Source organism: Mustelus asterias, chromosome 4 (assembly GCF_964213995.1).
Source record: "Mustelus asterias chromosome 4, sMusAst1.hap1.1, whole genome shotgun sequence".
Taxonomy (NCBI): Eukaryota; Metazoa; Chordata; class Chondrichthyes; order Carcharhiniformes; family Triakidae; genus Mustelus; species Mustelus asterias.
In genome coordinates, this window is record NC_135804.1 from 127,617,533 (window position 1) to 127,631,591 (window position 14,059).

At 43.2% G+C, this 14,059-nt stretch overlaps 1 protein-coding gene across 1 annotated transcript in view; it reads left to right on the top strand.

Annotated features, from left to right (window-relative positions):
- LOC144492986 (transmembrane 9 superfamily member 2-like) overlaps positions 1–14,059 on the top strand; it is a 99,715-nt gene that overhangs the window by 28,269 nt on the left and 57,387 nt on the right. Inside the window, exon 2 of the mRNA XM_078211741.1 lies at positions 1,031–1,098. Within this exon, the coding sequence (XP_078067867.1) occupies positions 1,031–1,098 (68 nt within the window). The remainder of the gene's footprint in view (positions 1–1,030; positions 1,099–14,059) is intronic.

Here is a 14,059-nt window from a genome sequence, read left to right on the forward strand (position 1 = left end):
TCCCTAAAAGTCGTTCGTGAACCAGATGGGTTTCTCCGACAATTGACAATGGTTTCTTGGTCATCAGTAGATTCTTAGTTCCAGATTTTTTTTATTGAATTGAAATTCCACCATCTGCCATGGTGGGATTCGAACCCGGATCCCCAGAACATTAGCTGAGTTTCTGGATTAATAATCTAGCGATAATACCACTAGGCTATCGCCTCCCCTTTGATTACTAATCTTCTTGCCAGTTGAAAAAATTTCTCCTGAATTACTTTATCAAAACCCTTCATGAAGGGTTGAGCTTGTACTGAAATATTTATCATGACGGTTTTATCCCTCACTGTTGTAGATACCTTATCTATTGTTAAAATGCTGGTTTCATAAGTATTGTAACATGCACTTGGTAGTGTACAGTCTTTGAATATAACATTTTTGGTATTTACAGTAGAAATAGAATGCATTCAGGAAATGTTTGCTTTCTTTATTGGCAACAAGTTGAAAGAATAAAGCATTTTACCAGAAATGTTGTGTATATCATATCTCACAGCCTTAACTTTATGGAGTTGTTTCAGTACAGCACAGAGAGCATGCAGCCTTGCTAATGTTACTTGTAACTTGACCGACTCATTGAGCTGCAAGGCCACTCCCTCATTGTTTGCACCAGGATAATCTGCAAAGAAAAATATATCTTCTTGCAGCAATTTAATTTCTATTATCCTTTGAACAATATCCTGTACGCTGTTAAGTTTTTGAAGAAACCCATTAAAGAATCATTACAATATTATGTCCTGATGCATTTGGAGCTTTATAATTAATTCAGTAAAAATGTTCTCAAGATTATTTACATCAATAAATTTGCAGATGCTCTCTAGTATGTTTGCAAAAAAGTGTGGGGTGAATTCTAATATTTTTAGTAAATTGACAACATTGCTTAGTGGAAAACTTGGACATTTCAGTGAAATTGTAATGTTTTTAGTATAGCAATGAAGTTACAGTTTAAAAGTTTATTTGAAATGCAAATACTTAAGTTTTTTTCTATTTTCAGTCAAGCATTGAAGTATTTGTAAACAGATTGGACTCTGTGGAATCTGTCCTACCATATGAATATGATGCGTAAGTATATTTAAGAATTACCAGTTAATTATTGTTATAATAGCTGAAGTCTGATAAAGGAAGGTGATTTTTGGAAAGGGGAACAAAAGAACAAATGGAGAAAAACTGCAGAAAGCTGCAACACAAAGGGGGTACTTGTGCGCAAAACACAGAAAGCCAGCAGACAGGCACAGCAGGTGATTAGGCAGGCTCAATGAATATTGGCCCTTATTTCAAGGGGGTTGGAGTATAAGAGTAGGGAACTCTTGCTGCAACTGTACAAGGTACCGGTGAGACCACATCTGGAGAACTGTGAGCAGTTTCGATCCCCTTATTTAAGGAAAGATATTATTTCATTGGCGGCAGTTCAGAGAAGTTCACTAGGATGGTCCCCAGTACGGAGGGATTGGCTAATGAGGAAAGGTTAAACAAGTTGGGACTCCACTTATTGTAATTTAGAAGAATGAGGGGTGATCTCACAGAAACATATAGGATTCTTAAAGGGCTTGACAGGGAAATGCTGAGAGGATGTTTCCCTCGTAGGAGTGTAGGGCCAGAGGACACACTCAGAATAAAGGGGCACCAATTTAAGACTGAGATGAGGAGGAATTTCTTCTCCGAGGGTTGAATCTTTGGAACTTGTTGCCACAGAAAGCTGTGGGGGCAGAATCCTGGTGTATATTTAAGATTGAGCTGGATAGATTTCTGATCAGGAAGGGAATCAAAGGTTCTGGGGAAAGGGCAGGAAAATGGACGCGAGGAATGTTGAATCAGTCATGGTCCTATTGAAAAGCAGAGCAGGCTTGAGGGGCCGAATGGCCTACTCCTGTTCCTATTTCTTATGGTCTTATGAGTGTCCTTTTAGGAAGGATGGAGTAAGAAATAAAACAACCAGGGTGATACAGTTCATCAAAGCCGAATGGTAAGTTACTAAGAGGGAGAAATTGGGGATTGGCGCTGAGTCTGTGGATGAACCATGGAAAAAGTTCTTGTTGGCAATATGTTTGAAGCACGAGAAAATTCTGCTGTTGGGGAGGGGTCCAGAAGACAAAATGAGTGCTGAAACCTGAGTTACAGTCATGTGGGATTTTAGTTTTTTGACAACAGGTGCAGGAACTTGCAAGGGCAATGAATGGCTACTGTTGTGAACCGATAAGTGAAAGTCACGTTGAAAGAAACATTGGAGATAAAGGTTATAAAGTTGCTAATTTTAAGGTTAAAATAAAGACTGAGCAAATGATAAAACAACTGAGAAATTGGAGTTCTCTGTTATGGAGGAATGGCATGAAAAGTAAAACGAGAGTTTTTTCGGATTGCTTAAGCAGTTTATCCCAGAAACAAATTGAGCAATAAACAACGTAAAAAGGAGGAAGATGAGGTACATCAAAACTCCACTCAGAAGCCAATAAACTAATGAGATGCAAAGAGAAAACATTAAAGGATCGCATCCTTATCTGAGAAGGGTAAAAATAGAATACAAAGTCTGAGGGCACGTACCAACCAGAGAACAGCTTCTTCCCTGCTGCCATCAGACTTTTGAATGGATCTATCTCTCATTTTGATCTTTCTCTACCCCCTAGCTGTGACTGTAACACTACATTCTGCACCCTCTCCTTTCCTTCTCTATGAACAGTATACTTTGTCTGAAAAGTGCGCAAGAAACGATACTTTTTTTTCACTCACATGCCAATACATGTGACAACAACAAATCGAATTTAAAAATCAAAGGCGTGTTGGTCCAACAGCACTGATACCTGTGGACAGGGAAGTGGTAGAATTACTAAAGCATTGCTATTGACAGGGAAGAAATACTGGAAAAAAGAATGTGAGCAGTGGAAACCTATGGGAAATCTGTAGATAAGATTTAGGAAGCTGGAGGTAATGGTGATTTTAAAGTTTATTTGAAGTTTATTTATTAGTCACAAGTAAGGCTTATATTAACACTGCAATGAAGTTGCTGTGAAATTCCCCTAGTTGCCACAGTCTGGCACCTGTTCGGGTCAATGCACCTAACCAGCACATCTTTCAGAATGTGGGAGGAAGCCGGAGCACCCGGAGGAAACCCACGCAGACACGGGGAGAACTCCACACAGACAGTGACCCAAGCTGGGAATCGAACCCGGGTCCCTGGCGCAGTGAAGGCAGCAATGCTAACCACTGTGCTACCGTGCCGCCCCATGAAATGACATTGAAATGAAATGACATTGGAGTTACATACTCAAACTTGCAGTGGACCGCAGAACAATTCCATTTTCCCAGCGTTCTTGACATTGAACACATGGAAAATCATCAAAAATTGTACAATGGTAGATGATTCAGTCTGTGAAAATATAATCAAAAGAATTTTGTCCTTTTGAAGAGAAAAATATTCGTTGTTCCATCAAACTTCATTTATTTTATTGTCCTGTATTTTGATAAAATTAATGTTTTTACTTTGAATGGGACAACACGGTGGCACAGTGGTTAGCACTGCTGCCTCAAAGCACCAGGGACCAGTGTTCAATTCCGGTCTCGGGTCACTGTCTGTGTGGAGTTTGCACATTCTCCGTGTCTGCGTGGGTTTCCTCCCACAGTCCAAAGATGTGCAAGTTAGGTGGATTGGTCATAATAAATTGCCTCTTGGTCTCAGGGGGGTTAGCAGGGTAAATACATGGGGTTACAGGGATACAGCCTGTTGTTGGTGCAGGCTTGATGGGCTGAATGGCCTCCTGCACAGTAGGGATTCTATAATTCTTCTTTGAGTTTTGCATGTGCTGTTCAATCCATTCAAACCAATAGTCTGATGAATTCGTCTCAAATCTTTGCCTCATAATCGAGCCAAATCCTTGGACATAAATGTTTATTGAAACTTGTTTCTTGAAAATTTCTCTTCCCAAATGAAGAATATTACATTTTTCATGCTTGCTTATTTGGAGGTTCTGCAGCATGTTTCCACAAAATACATTTCATAGCATTTCATTTCATGAACCTTTTGAAGTTGGATTCTAAGAGGGACAGAATTTGGTTTAAATGTGAACCGTAGAGAACTTTGTAAGGCCTGTCACTTTTACTCACTAATGGTTGTTTTTAACTTGATGAAATTGAAACTTTTGAAATCACAAAGTCTTTCACTGAGGAAATCTTCAGTTTGACAATCATAATTTGATTCCACAGCACTCTGTTAACATTAAAGCATAATGTTTCTGTGATCTGCCATGGCGTGTTTTCTGTTGAATGCTACAGAGTAGCACAGGGATCTGTGCTGGGGCCCCAACTGTTCACATTATATATTAATGATTTGGAAGAGGGAACTGAACCTAATATCTCCAAATTTGCAGATGATACAAAGTTGGGTGGGAGGATGAGCTGTGGGGAGGATGCAGAGATGTTTCAGGGACGGCATGGTGGCCTCACAGTGCCAGGGACCTGAGTTCAATTCCTGCCTCAGGTGACTCTGTGGAGTTTGCACGTTCTCCCCATGTCTGTGTGGGTTTCCTCCAGGTTCTCCGGTTTCCTCCCAGACTCCAAAGATATGCAGGTTAGGAGGATTGGCCGTGCTAAATTGATCCTTAGTGCCAGGGGATTAGCCAGGTAAATACGTGGAGTTATGGGGATAGGGCCTGGGTGGGATTGTGGTCAGTGCAGACTTGATGGGCCAAATGGCCGCCTCCTGCCCTGCAGGGATTCTATGATTCAGCGTAATTTGGATAGGCTGTGTGTGTGGGCATCTGCATGGCAGATGCAGTATAATGTGGATAAGTGTGAGGTTATCCATTTTGGTAGCAATATAGGAAGACAGATTATTATTTGAATGAGTGTAAATTGAGAGACGTGTACACTGAGCGAGACCTTGGTGTCCTCATGCATCAGTCACTGAAAGTAAGCGCGCAGGTACAGCAGGCAGGAAAGAGGGCAAATGATATTTTGGCCTTCATAGTGAGATGATGAGGATCGGGATGTTTTGCTGCAATTGTATCGGGTGTTGATGAGGCCACACCTGGAGTATTGTGTGCAGCTTTGGTGTTATGAGGAAGGATGTCCTTGCTATAAAAAGAAAATCTGGAGTTCAAAGTCTAATGGTGATCATGAAACCATTGCCAATTGTCGTGAAAATCCATTTGGTTCAGTAATATCCTGTAGAGAAGGAAATCTGCCATGTTTACCTGATCTGGCCTACAGGTGACTCCAGACTCTGTGACATGTTTGACTCTTAGCTGCTCTCTGAATAGGCCAAGCAAGCCACTCGAGGGCAATTAGGGATGTGCAACAAAAGCTGGCATTGCCGCCGGCACCTATGTCCCATTAAAGAATTAAAATAGGACAGATGCATTTGTGACAGGTGAATAGGTGAGAACAAGGTAAAAGGAAGTTTTTATTTCCTGTTGATTCCCTCACCACCTGCCACAGACCCAGTTGAGCAGCTTTGTTCTTCAGGACTCAGTCAGTTGTGGTGCTACTGAGCCACTCTTGCTGATGGACATTGAAATCCTCCAGCGTCAGGGACCCAGGTTCAATTCCCGGTTTGGGTCACTGTCTGTACGGAGTTTGCATGTTCTCCCCGTGTCTGCGTCGATTTCCTCTTGAGTGCTCCGGTTTCCCCCCACAGTCCAAAGACGTGTGGGTTAAGTTGATTGGCTGTGTTAAATTACCTTTACTGTCAGGGGGATTAGCAGGTTAAATACTTTGGGTTACGGGGATAGGGCCTGGGTGGGATTGTTGCCGTTGCAGACTCCATGGGCCGAATGGCCTTCTGTACGTTGGGATTCTATGTTAGCCAAACAGCCAGAGTACATTGTGTGCCTTGCCATCCTTTTGATTGCTCCAAGTGCTGTTCAACAGTAAGAAGTCTCACAACACCAGGTTAAAGTCCAACAGGTTTATTTGGTAGCACAAGCTTTTGGAGCACTATTCCTTCTTCGGGTGACATGTCTGTTGGACTTCACTGGTGTTGAGTGGTCTTACTGTGCCCACCCCAGTGCAGCGCCGGCTGTTGAACATGGAGGAGTACTGATTGGTCAGTTAGTAGGTGGTAATCAGCAGGAGGATTTCTTGTCCATGTTTGACCTAAATTATTGAAGATGGAGTCTCCACAAATTGTGGAGTTGTTTAATTGTCCCTTAATCCCTTTCCTTTGAGGTCTGACACTTGCTATTCTACCGTTCACACCTCATTTGGATACACCTTTTGTTTCTTCACTTGTCCCATTTGTTCCAGGAAATGATTTACCATTTAATCTGTCCTGCTCACCACTCTGTTACGGACCTTTTTTCTTTCCTCTCTCTCCACCACCCAACACCTGCTCAAAATGTATTACATCTTTAGCTTTTCTGATAAAAGATGGCAGACTTGAAATGTTTCTCTTTTCGCCCAATTCTGCCTGGCCTTCTGAGTATTTCCATCATTTTCTGGTTTTATTTCCAATTTCCGTCACCACCTATATTTAGATTTTGCATTCCACTTACTGTTAGCAGCTTTGTTTATCTATGGTACGATGTGGCACTGTAAATAAGGTTCAGAAATTTCTTTTTGTTTAATGGCTCATCAGAAATGGTTGACGTATTAACTGCAATTATTGACGGTAACAGCAGGTTGAGAAGCCAGTTAGTAATGCATACTGGTTCCTGGGCTTTGAGTAAAATAGAGACATAGAGTACAAAAGCAAGAATATTATAATGAACTTGCAAAAAACACAGCATTTGTGCTCAGCTGAAGTATTGTGTCCCATTCTGGGTGCCACACTTCAGAAGGATGTGAAGGCATTAGAGAGGGCGCGGAAAAGATTCACAAGAATGGTCTAGGAATGAGGAACCTCGCATTGAAGAAGCTGATTTGATTTATTATCACATGTATTAAAGTTAAAGTTTATTTATTAGTCACAAGTAAGGCTTACATTAACACTGCAGTAAAGTTACTGTAAAATTCCCCTAGTCGCCACAGTCCAGTGCCTGTTCAATGCACCTAACCAGCACATCTTTCAGAATGTGGGAGGAAACCGGAGCACCCGGAGGAAACTCTCTCAGACACGGGGAGAACGTGCAAACTCCACACAGACAGTGACCTAACTGGGACTCGAACCCGGGTCCCTGGCGTTATGAGGCAGCAGTGCTAACCACTGTGCTACAGTGTTAGCATACAGTGGGAAGTATTGTTTCTTGCGTGCTATACAGACAAAGCATATTGTCCATAGACAAGGAAATGAGAGAGTGCCGAATGTAGAGTTACAGTCATAGCTAGGGTGTAGAGAAAGATCAACTTAATGCAAATCCATTCAAAACTCTGGCAGTAGGGAAGAAGCTGTTTTTGAGTCGGTTGGTACGTGTTTTCAGACTTTTGTATTTCCCGACCAAAGAAGCAGGAAGAGAGAATGTCCGGGGTGTGTGGAGTCTGTGATTATGCTGGTTGCTTTTCTGAGGCAGTGGGAAGTGTAGACAGAGTCAATGGATGGGAGGCTGCTTTGCGTGATGGACTGGCTTCATTCATGGTCCTTTGTAGTTTCTTGCGCTGTTCTCCTTGAAGGGAAAATTATGAAGAGATTTGACCGAGGTGTTCAGAATTGAGATGGTCTGGACAGAGTAGAGAGGGAGGAACTGTTCTTGTTGGTGTAAGGACCGAGAGCCAGAGCGCGCACAATTCAGGTGATTGGTACAAGAAGCGATGATGGCATGATGCAATCTTTTTTATGCAATGCGTGGTTTCGATCTGGAATGCATTGCTCGAGTGTTGTTTATTCTTCATGACGTGAACTTTGCTATTGCCCATCTCTAATTACCCTCGAGAAGGTGGGTAGTGAGCCGCCGCCTTGAACTACTGCAGTCCATCTAATGCAGGTATACAGTGCTGCTGGAAGGGGAGTTCCAGGATTTTGACTAGGCAACAGTGAAAGAAAGGCGATATATTTCCACATCAGGATGGTGACTGACTTGGAGGGGAACTTGCAGGTGGTGGTGTTCCCATGCATCTGCTGCTCGAGTCCATCCAGATGGTAGAGGTCACGGTTTTGGAGAGTGTTGCTTAAGGTGCATTGGTGAGTTGCTGCATCTTGTCCGTAGTTCAAATTACTGTCATTGTGCATCGGTGATGGACAGAGCGAATATGGAAGTTGTTGGAAACGGGCTGCTTTGTCCTGGATGGTGTTGAGCTTGTGTTGCTGGAGCCACGCTTGTTTAGGCAAGTGGAGAGTTTTTCGTTAGACTCCTGGCTTGTGCCTTATAGATGGTGGAGAGGCGATGGGCATCAGGAGGTTCTGGTCAGTGGTAACCCCAGAGGATATTGGTCGTGGGGGGATTCAGCAATATTGTCAATGACTGTCAAGTGGAGATGGTTAGATTCTGGCCATGCCTGGCACTTGTGTGGTACGAATGTTATTTTCCACTGATTCAAACCTGAATATTTTGTCCAGGTCTTTGCATTTACACACGGACTGAATTTGAAGAGCTTTGAATGGTGCTGAGCGTTGTGCAATCATCAGCGAACGTAGCTACATCTGACATTATGGAGGGAAGGTCATTGATGAAGCAGCTGAAGATGGTTGGGCCTAGGACACTACCTCGAAATTTTGCAATAGTGACATGGGACTGAGATTGACTTCCAACAACCACAACTGTCATCTTTTATGCTGGGCATGACTCCAACCAGTGGAGTTACCCCCTGATTCCCATTGACTCCAGTTTTGCTAGGGCTCCTTCAAGCAGCATTTGATCAAATGCTGCATTGCTGTCAAGGACAGTCACTCTCATCTCACCTCTGAAATTCAGCTCTTTTGACCTTGTATGAACCAAGGCTATAATGAGGTCAGGGCCTGAGTGGCCCTGGCAGAACCCAAACTGAACATCATTGAGCAGGTTATTGCTGAGTAAGTGTTGAAAGCACTGTCACCGATATCTTCCATTACTTTGCTGATTGAGGGAGAGTTGATAACTTGGCGATTAACCAGATTGGATTTGTCCTATTTTTGATGTACAGGCTGTAGCTGGACAATGTTCCACATGCCAGTGTTGTTGATGTATGGGCACAGCTTGGATCAGGACACAGCCACTTCTGGAGCACAAACCTTTAAGATTATGTTGGAGTGTTGTTGATGGCCTCTGCAGCATCCAATTCCTACAGCTGTTTCTTGGTATTGCATGAAATGAATCAACTTGGCTGAAGACTAGTGGAGTGATGCTGGGGATCTCGTGCAGAGGCTGGGATAGACCACCTGGCATGTCTAGCTGAAGATTGTTACAATTTCCTCCGGCTTGTCCTTTGCAATCTTACGTTGAGCTGCTCCATCATTGATGATGGGGATATTTGTGGAGCCGCCTCCAACAGTTAATTGTTTAATTGTCCAACGCCATTCATGATTGGATGTGACAGGACTTGCAGAGCTTGGGTTTTGCCCTTTGGTTGTGGTGATTCCCACATAGCTCTGTCTGTTGCATGCTGCTTTTGCCCTTTGGCATGCATTTCATACTGTTTAGCTTCACCGGGTTGACATCACATATCTAGGTATGCATGGTGCTGCTCCTGGCATGCCCCCTCGCACTCTTCATTGAACTAGAATAATGGTAGAGTCGGGGTTACAGATTGTGGTCGAATACAATTTTGCTGCTGCTAATGACTCTCAAGGCCTCATGGAAGCCCAGATTTGAGTTGCTAGATCTGTCCTGAATCTCTCCCATTTCATATAATAGTGCCACATCACAATATGTGAAGGCAGGACTTGTACAGTGCTCGTGCCTACCGGTACTGTCATGGGCAAATGCACCTGTGTCAATTGGATTGGTGAGGATGAGGTCAAACAGGTTTCTCCCTCTTGGTTACCTCAGCATCTTTCGCAGACCCTGTCTAGCAACCTTGTCCCACAGAACTTGGCCAGCTGTCAGTAGTGGTGCAACTGAGCCACTCTTGGTGATGGACATCTTCATGTTCCTGACCCAGAGTACATTCTGTGCCCTTGCCACCCTCAGTGCTTCCTCCAAGTGTATTCCACCTGGAGGAGTACTGATTCTTCGGCTGAAGGGGGGGAAAGGAGGAGGGAGGGAAGAATGATAATCAGGTTTCCTTGTCCATGTTTGACCCAAAGTCATGAAATTTGAGGGTCTAGAGTTAACGTTGAGGAATCCCGGGGCAACCTCCTTCTGATGGTGTGCCATTGTGCTGCCACTTCAGGTGGGTTTAACATGCTGATGCCAAGGGACGTGCTGTCTGGGGCATTGTCTGTAAGGTATGATTCTGTGCGAGTGACTATATCAAACTGTTGTTCGACTAGTCTGTGAGATAGCTCTCCCAGTTTTGTCGCAAGCCCCAGGTGTTAGGAATGAGTATTTTGCACGTTGACATCGTGGGCTGTGCCGTTGTTTTTGGTGCCTCGGTCCATCTGGTGGTCCAGTCCATAGAACATAGAACATTACAGCGCAGTACAGGCCCTTCGGCCCTCAATGTTGCGCCGACCTGTGAAACCAATCTAAAGCCCATCTAACCTACACTATTCCAATATCATCCATATGTTTATCCAATGACCCTTTAAATGCCCTTAATGTTGACGAGTCCACTACTGTTGCAGGCAGGGCATTCCATGCCCTTACTACTCTGAGTAAAGAACCTACCTCTGACATCTGTTCTATATCTATCACCCCTCAATTTAAAGCTATGTCCCCTCGTGCTAGCCATCACCATCCGAGGAAAAAGGCTCTCGCTGTCCACCCTATCTAATCCTCTGATCATCTTGTATGCTTCTATTAAGTCACCTCTTAACCTTCTTCTCTCTAACGAAAACAGCCTTAAGTCCCTCAGCCTTTCCTCATGAGACCTTCCCATCATACCAGGCAACATCCTGGTAAATCTCCTCTGCAGCCTTTCCAATGCTTCCACATCCTTCTTATAATGCGGCATCCAGAACTGTACGCAATACTCCAAGTGCGGCCGCACCAGAGTTTTGTATAGCTGCAACATGACATCATGTCTCCGAAACTCAATCCCTCTACCAATAAAAGCTAACACACTGCACACCTTCTTAACAACCCTATCAACCTGGGTGCCAACTTTCAGGGATCTATGCACATGGACACCGAGATCTCTGCTCATCCACACTACCAAGTATCTTACCATTAGCCCAGTACTCTGTGTTCTTGTTACTCCTTCCAAAGTGAATCACCTCACACTTTTCCGCATTAAACTCCATTTGCCACCTCTCAGCCCAGCTCTGCAGCTTATCTATGTCCCTCTGTAACCTGCAACATCCTTCCGCACTGTCTACAACTCCACCGACTTTAGTGTCATCTGCAAATTTACTAACCCATCCTTCTACGCCCTCATCCAGGTCATTTATAAAAATGACAAACAGCAGTGGCTCCAAAACAGATCCTTGCGGTACACCACTAGTAACTGAACTCCAGGATGAACATTTCCCATCAACCACCACCCTCTGTCTTCTTACAGAGTAAGAAGAAGTAATAAGTCCAGTTTTGTTCAAGTTAAGGTAGGAGCAACAGTTATAGATTACCTCAAACTTATGGAGCATAGAATATGAGAGACCAATCAGGAATACGTTGGAATAATTGAGTCTGAAGATGACCAAGTCTTAGATGATGATTTCACTCTGCTGCTGCCTCAGATGGCTCTGTGAGGCAGATTTAATCAAGGCCTTCAAAAGAGAATTAATTATCTGAAGAGAATATTTGCATGGCACTATGGAAAAGGCATTGGAATGGGGTAGGGGAGCTCTTGAGAGATGATACAATGTGATGTGCTGATTGGTTAGTGCTCTAACCATTGTAAGATTGTATGATTTGCATATTAAAAATCATAGTTTTGTGGTGATGTCTGAAAACTCATCTGTGTTTCGGATTCCAAAGTAAGCTACTGAAAGATGTGCACTTGCCTTGTTTACTCTATTAGATCATATACTGCCTGTTCATTGGAGCATGCCTGTCTGTCATTGGTCCCGGGGGCTCAGATACGGATTGATGGAACTAAGACTTTAGAGACACAGATGTGTGCTGGATTGATGCTGTAGTTTAACTAGCTAAAGTTGTACAGCTTAATACTAGTACGGTTCTTGCTCCCTGTATATCTTGCATCACCCTATCCAGTAGCTTGCAAGATTATCTGATGGGACACAGAGAGACATCTGGTCCCCAGCCATAGTGCTAACTCTCCAGGGTCCATTAGTCTGTCAGACTGTCTGGCTAGTGAACATTGCCCAAACCCGTTCAGGTATCAAATTACTGATCCAGCCACACAATGTTTCAATATTCTGACGAGCTCAAAGTACATAAAGAAGTAACATTTATTGAAAAATAATTGACCAGGTATTACAAAGAAATGGAATTCAGCTAATTATACATTGAGCCAGTGAGACTAATCTGTCAGTACAGTTAATTTATTTTTGTAATGCCTTAAATTAAAATTAAAAAGGTAAACCTTTTGGAACTTAAGGAATGATAAACCCTTGAAATTGAAATCTAGTTGAAAATAAAGGTGTAGAACATGAGAAGTAGGAGTAGACCGTATGGCCTGATGAGTTTACTCTGCCATTCCATATGATCGCATCTTATCTTGGGCTTCAACTCCATTTTCTGTTCCCATATTCCTTGATTTCCTGAATACCTACCTCAATCTTAAATCCATTTAATGGCGGTGCATCCACAACTCTCTGGCCTAAAGAGCACCCATTCAAAGAGAAAACACTCATAAAATGTGATCTATAAACAGCCATGTCTGGGATTACTGCCCATTCCCAATTTTCTTCTGGGCAATTAAGAATGAACCATAAGTATTCTGCAGAAGAGCCACATTGGACTCGACTATGTTTCTGTCCCCGCAAATACTGCCAGACCCACTGAGTTATTCTAGCACTTTGTTTTATTTCAGATCTCCAACATCCACAGTATTTTGCTTTAACATGCGTGAACCACACTGTTTGGGGCTGAAGTCGCATATCAGCCAAAATAATTAAGGAGATTAGGAAATCTGAGTTTTTAATTACAGTTCAATGGCTTTAATGTTTGCTTTACTAGAATCAGCTTTTCTTTTCAAACTGCCATGGTGGAATTTGAACTCTGGGTCTTTGGATTATTGTTGTAGGCCTCTGGATTACTTGTTCAGTAATGTAATCACACTACCATACATTTAGATAACATACTGAAGTTAGTGAGGTCTAAGGTGTCCATAGTTAACATGTCTCTGATGATTTTTCATGACTGATAGACATAGTTTCCCCATTGAATACTAGGTATACAAAACAGAGCCTCAAAGGGTCGTTGATTGATTGTGTTTCTGAATCCATTGAAGAGCAGGATGACAAGCTGGTTAGTGTGGAATTCAATATTGTGAGCAGTTTTGGGCCCCATATCTAAGGAAGGATGTGCTGGCCTTGGAAAGGGTCCAGAGGAGGTTCACAAGAATGACCCTGGAATCAAGTGCTTGTCATAAGAGGAACGGCTGAGGATTCTGGGTCTGTACTCATTGGAGTTTAGGAGGACGAGGGGGAGATCTTATTGAAACTTACAGGATACTGCGAGGCTGTGGATGTGGAGAGGATGTTTCCACTAGTAGGAAAAACTAGAACCAGAGGGCACAACCTCAGGCTAAGGGGACGATCCTTTAAAACAGAGATGAGGAGGAATGTCTTCAGCCAGAGAGTGGTGAATCTGTGGAACTCTTTGCCGCAGAAGGCTGTGGAGGCCAGATCATTGAGTGTCTTTAAGACAGAGATAGATAGGTTCTTGATTGATAAGGGGATCAGGGGTTATGGGGAAAAGGCAGGAGAATGGGGATGAGAAAAATATCAGCCATGATTGAATGGCGGAGCAGACTCGATGGGCCGAGTGGCCCAATTCTGCTCCTATGTCTTATGGTAATGAGATTCTCGGGCTTTGAGAGGGGGTGAGGAAGATTTGGAGGAAGGATTGGATTTTTAGGAAAGGCTTGGGTTAGACAGTAGAAATCTGATAAATATCCTGTGGCTTTTGCCTTCATGCTGCATTATTTGTCAGGAAACATATCTGGAGTTGGTGTTCTC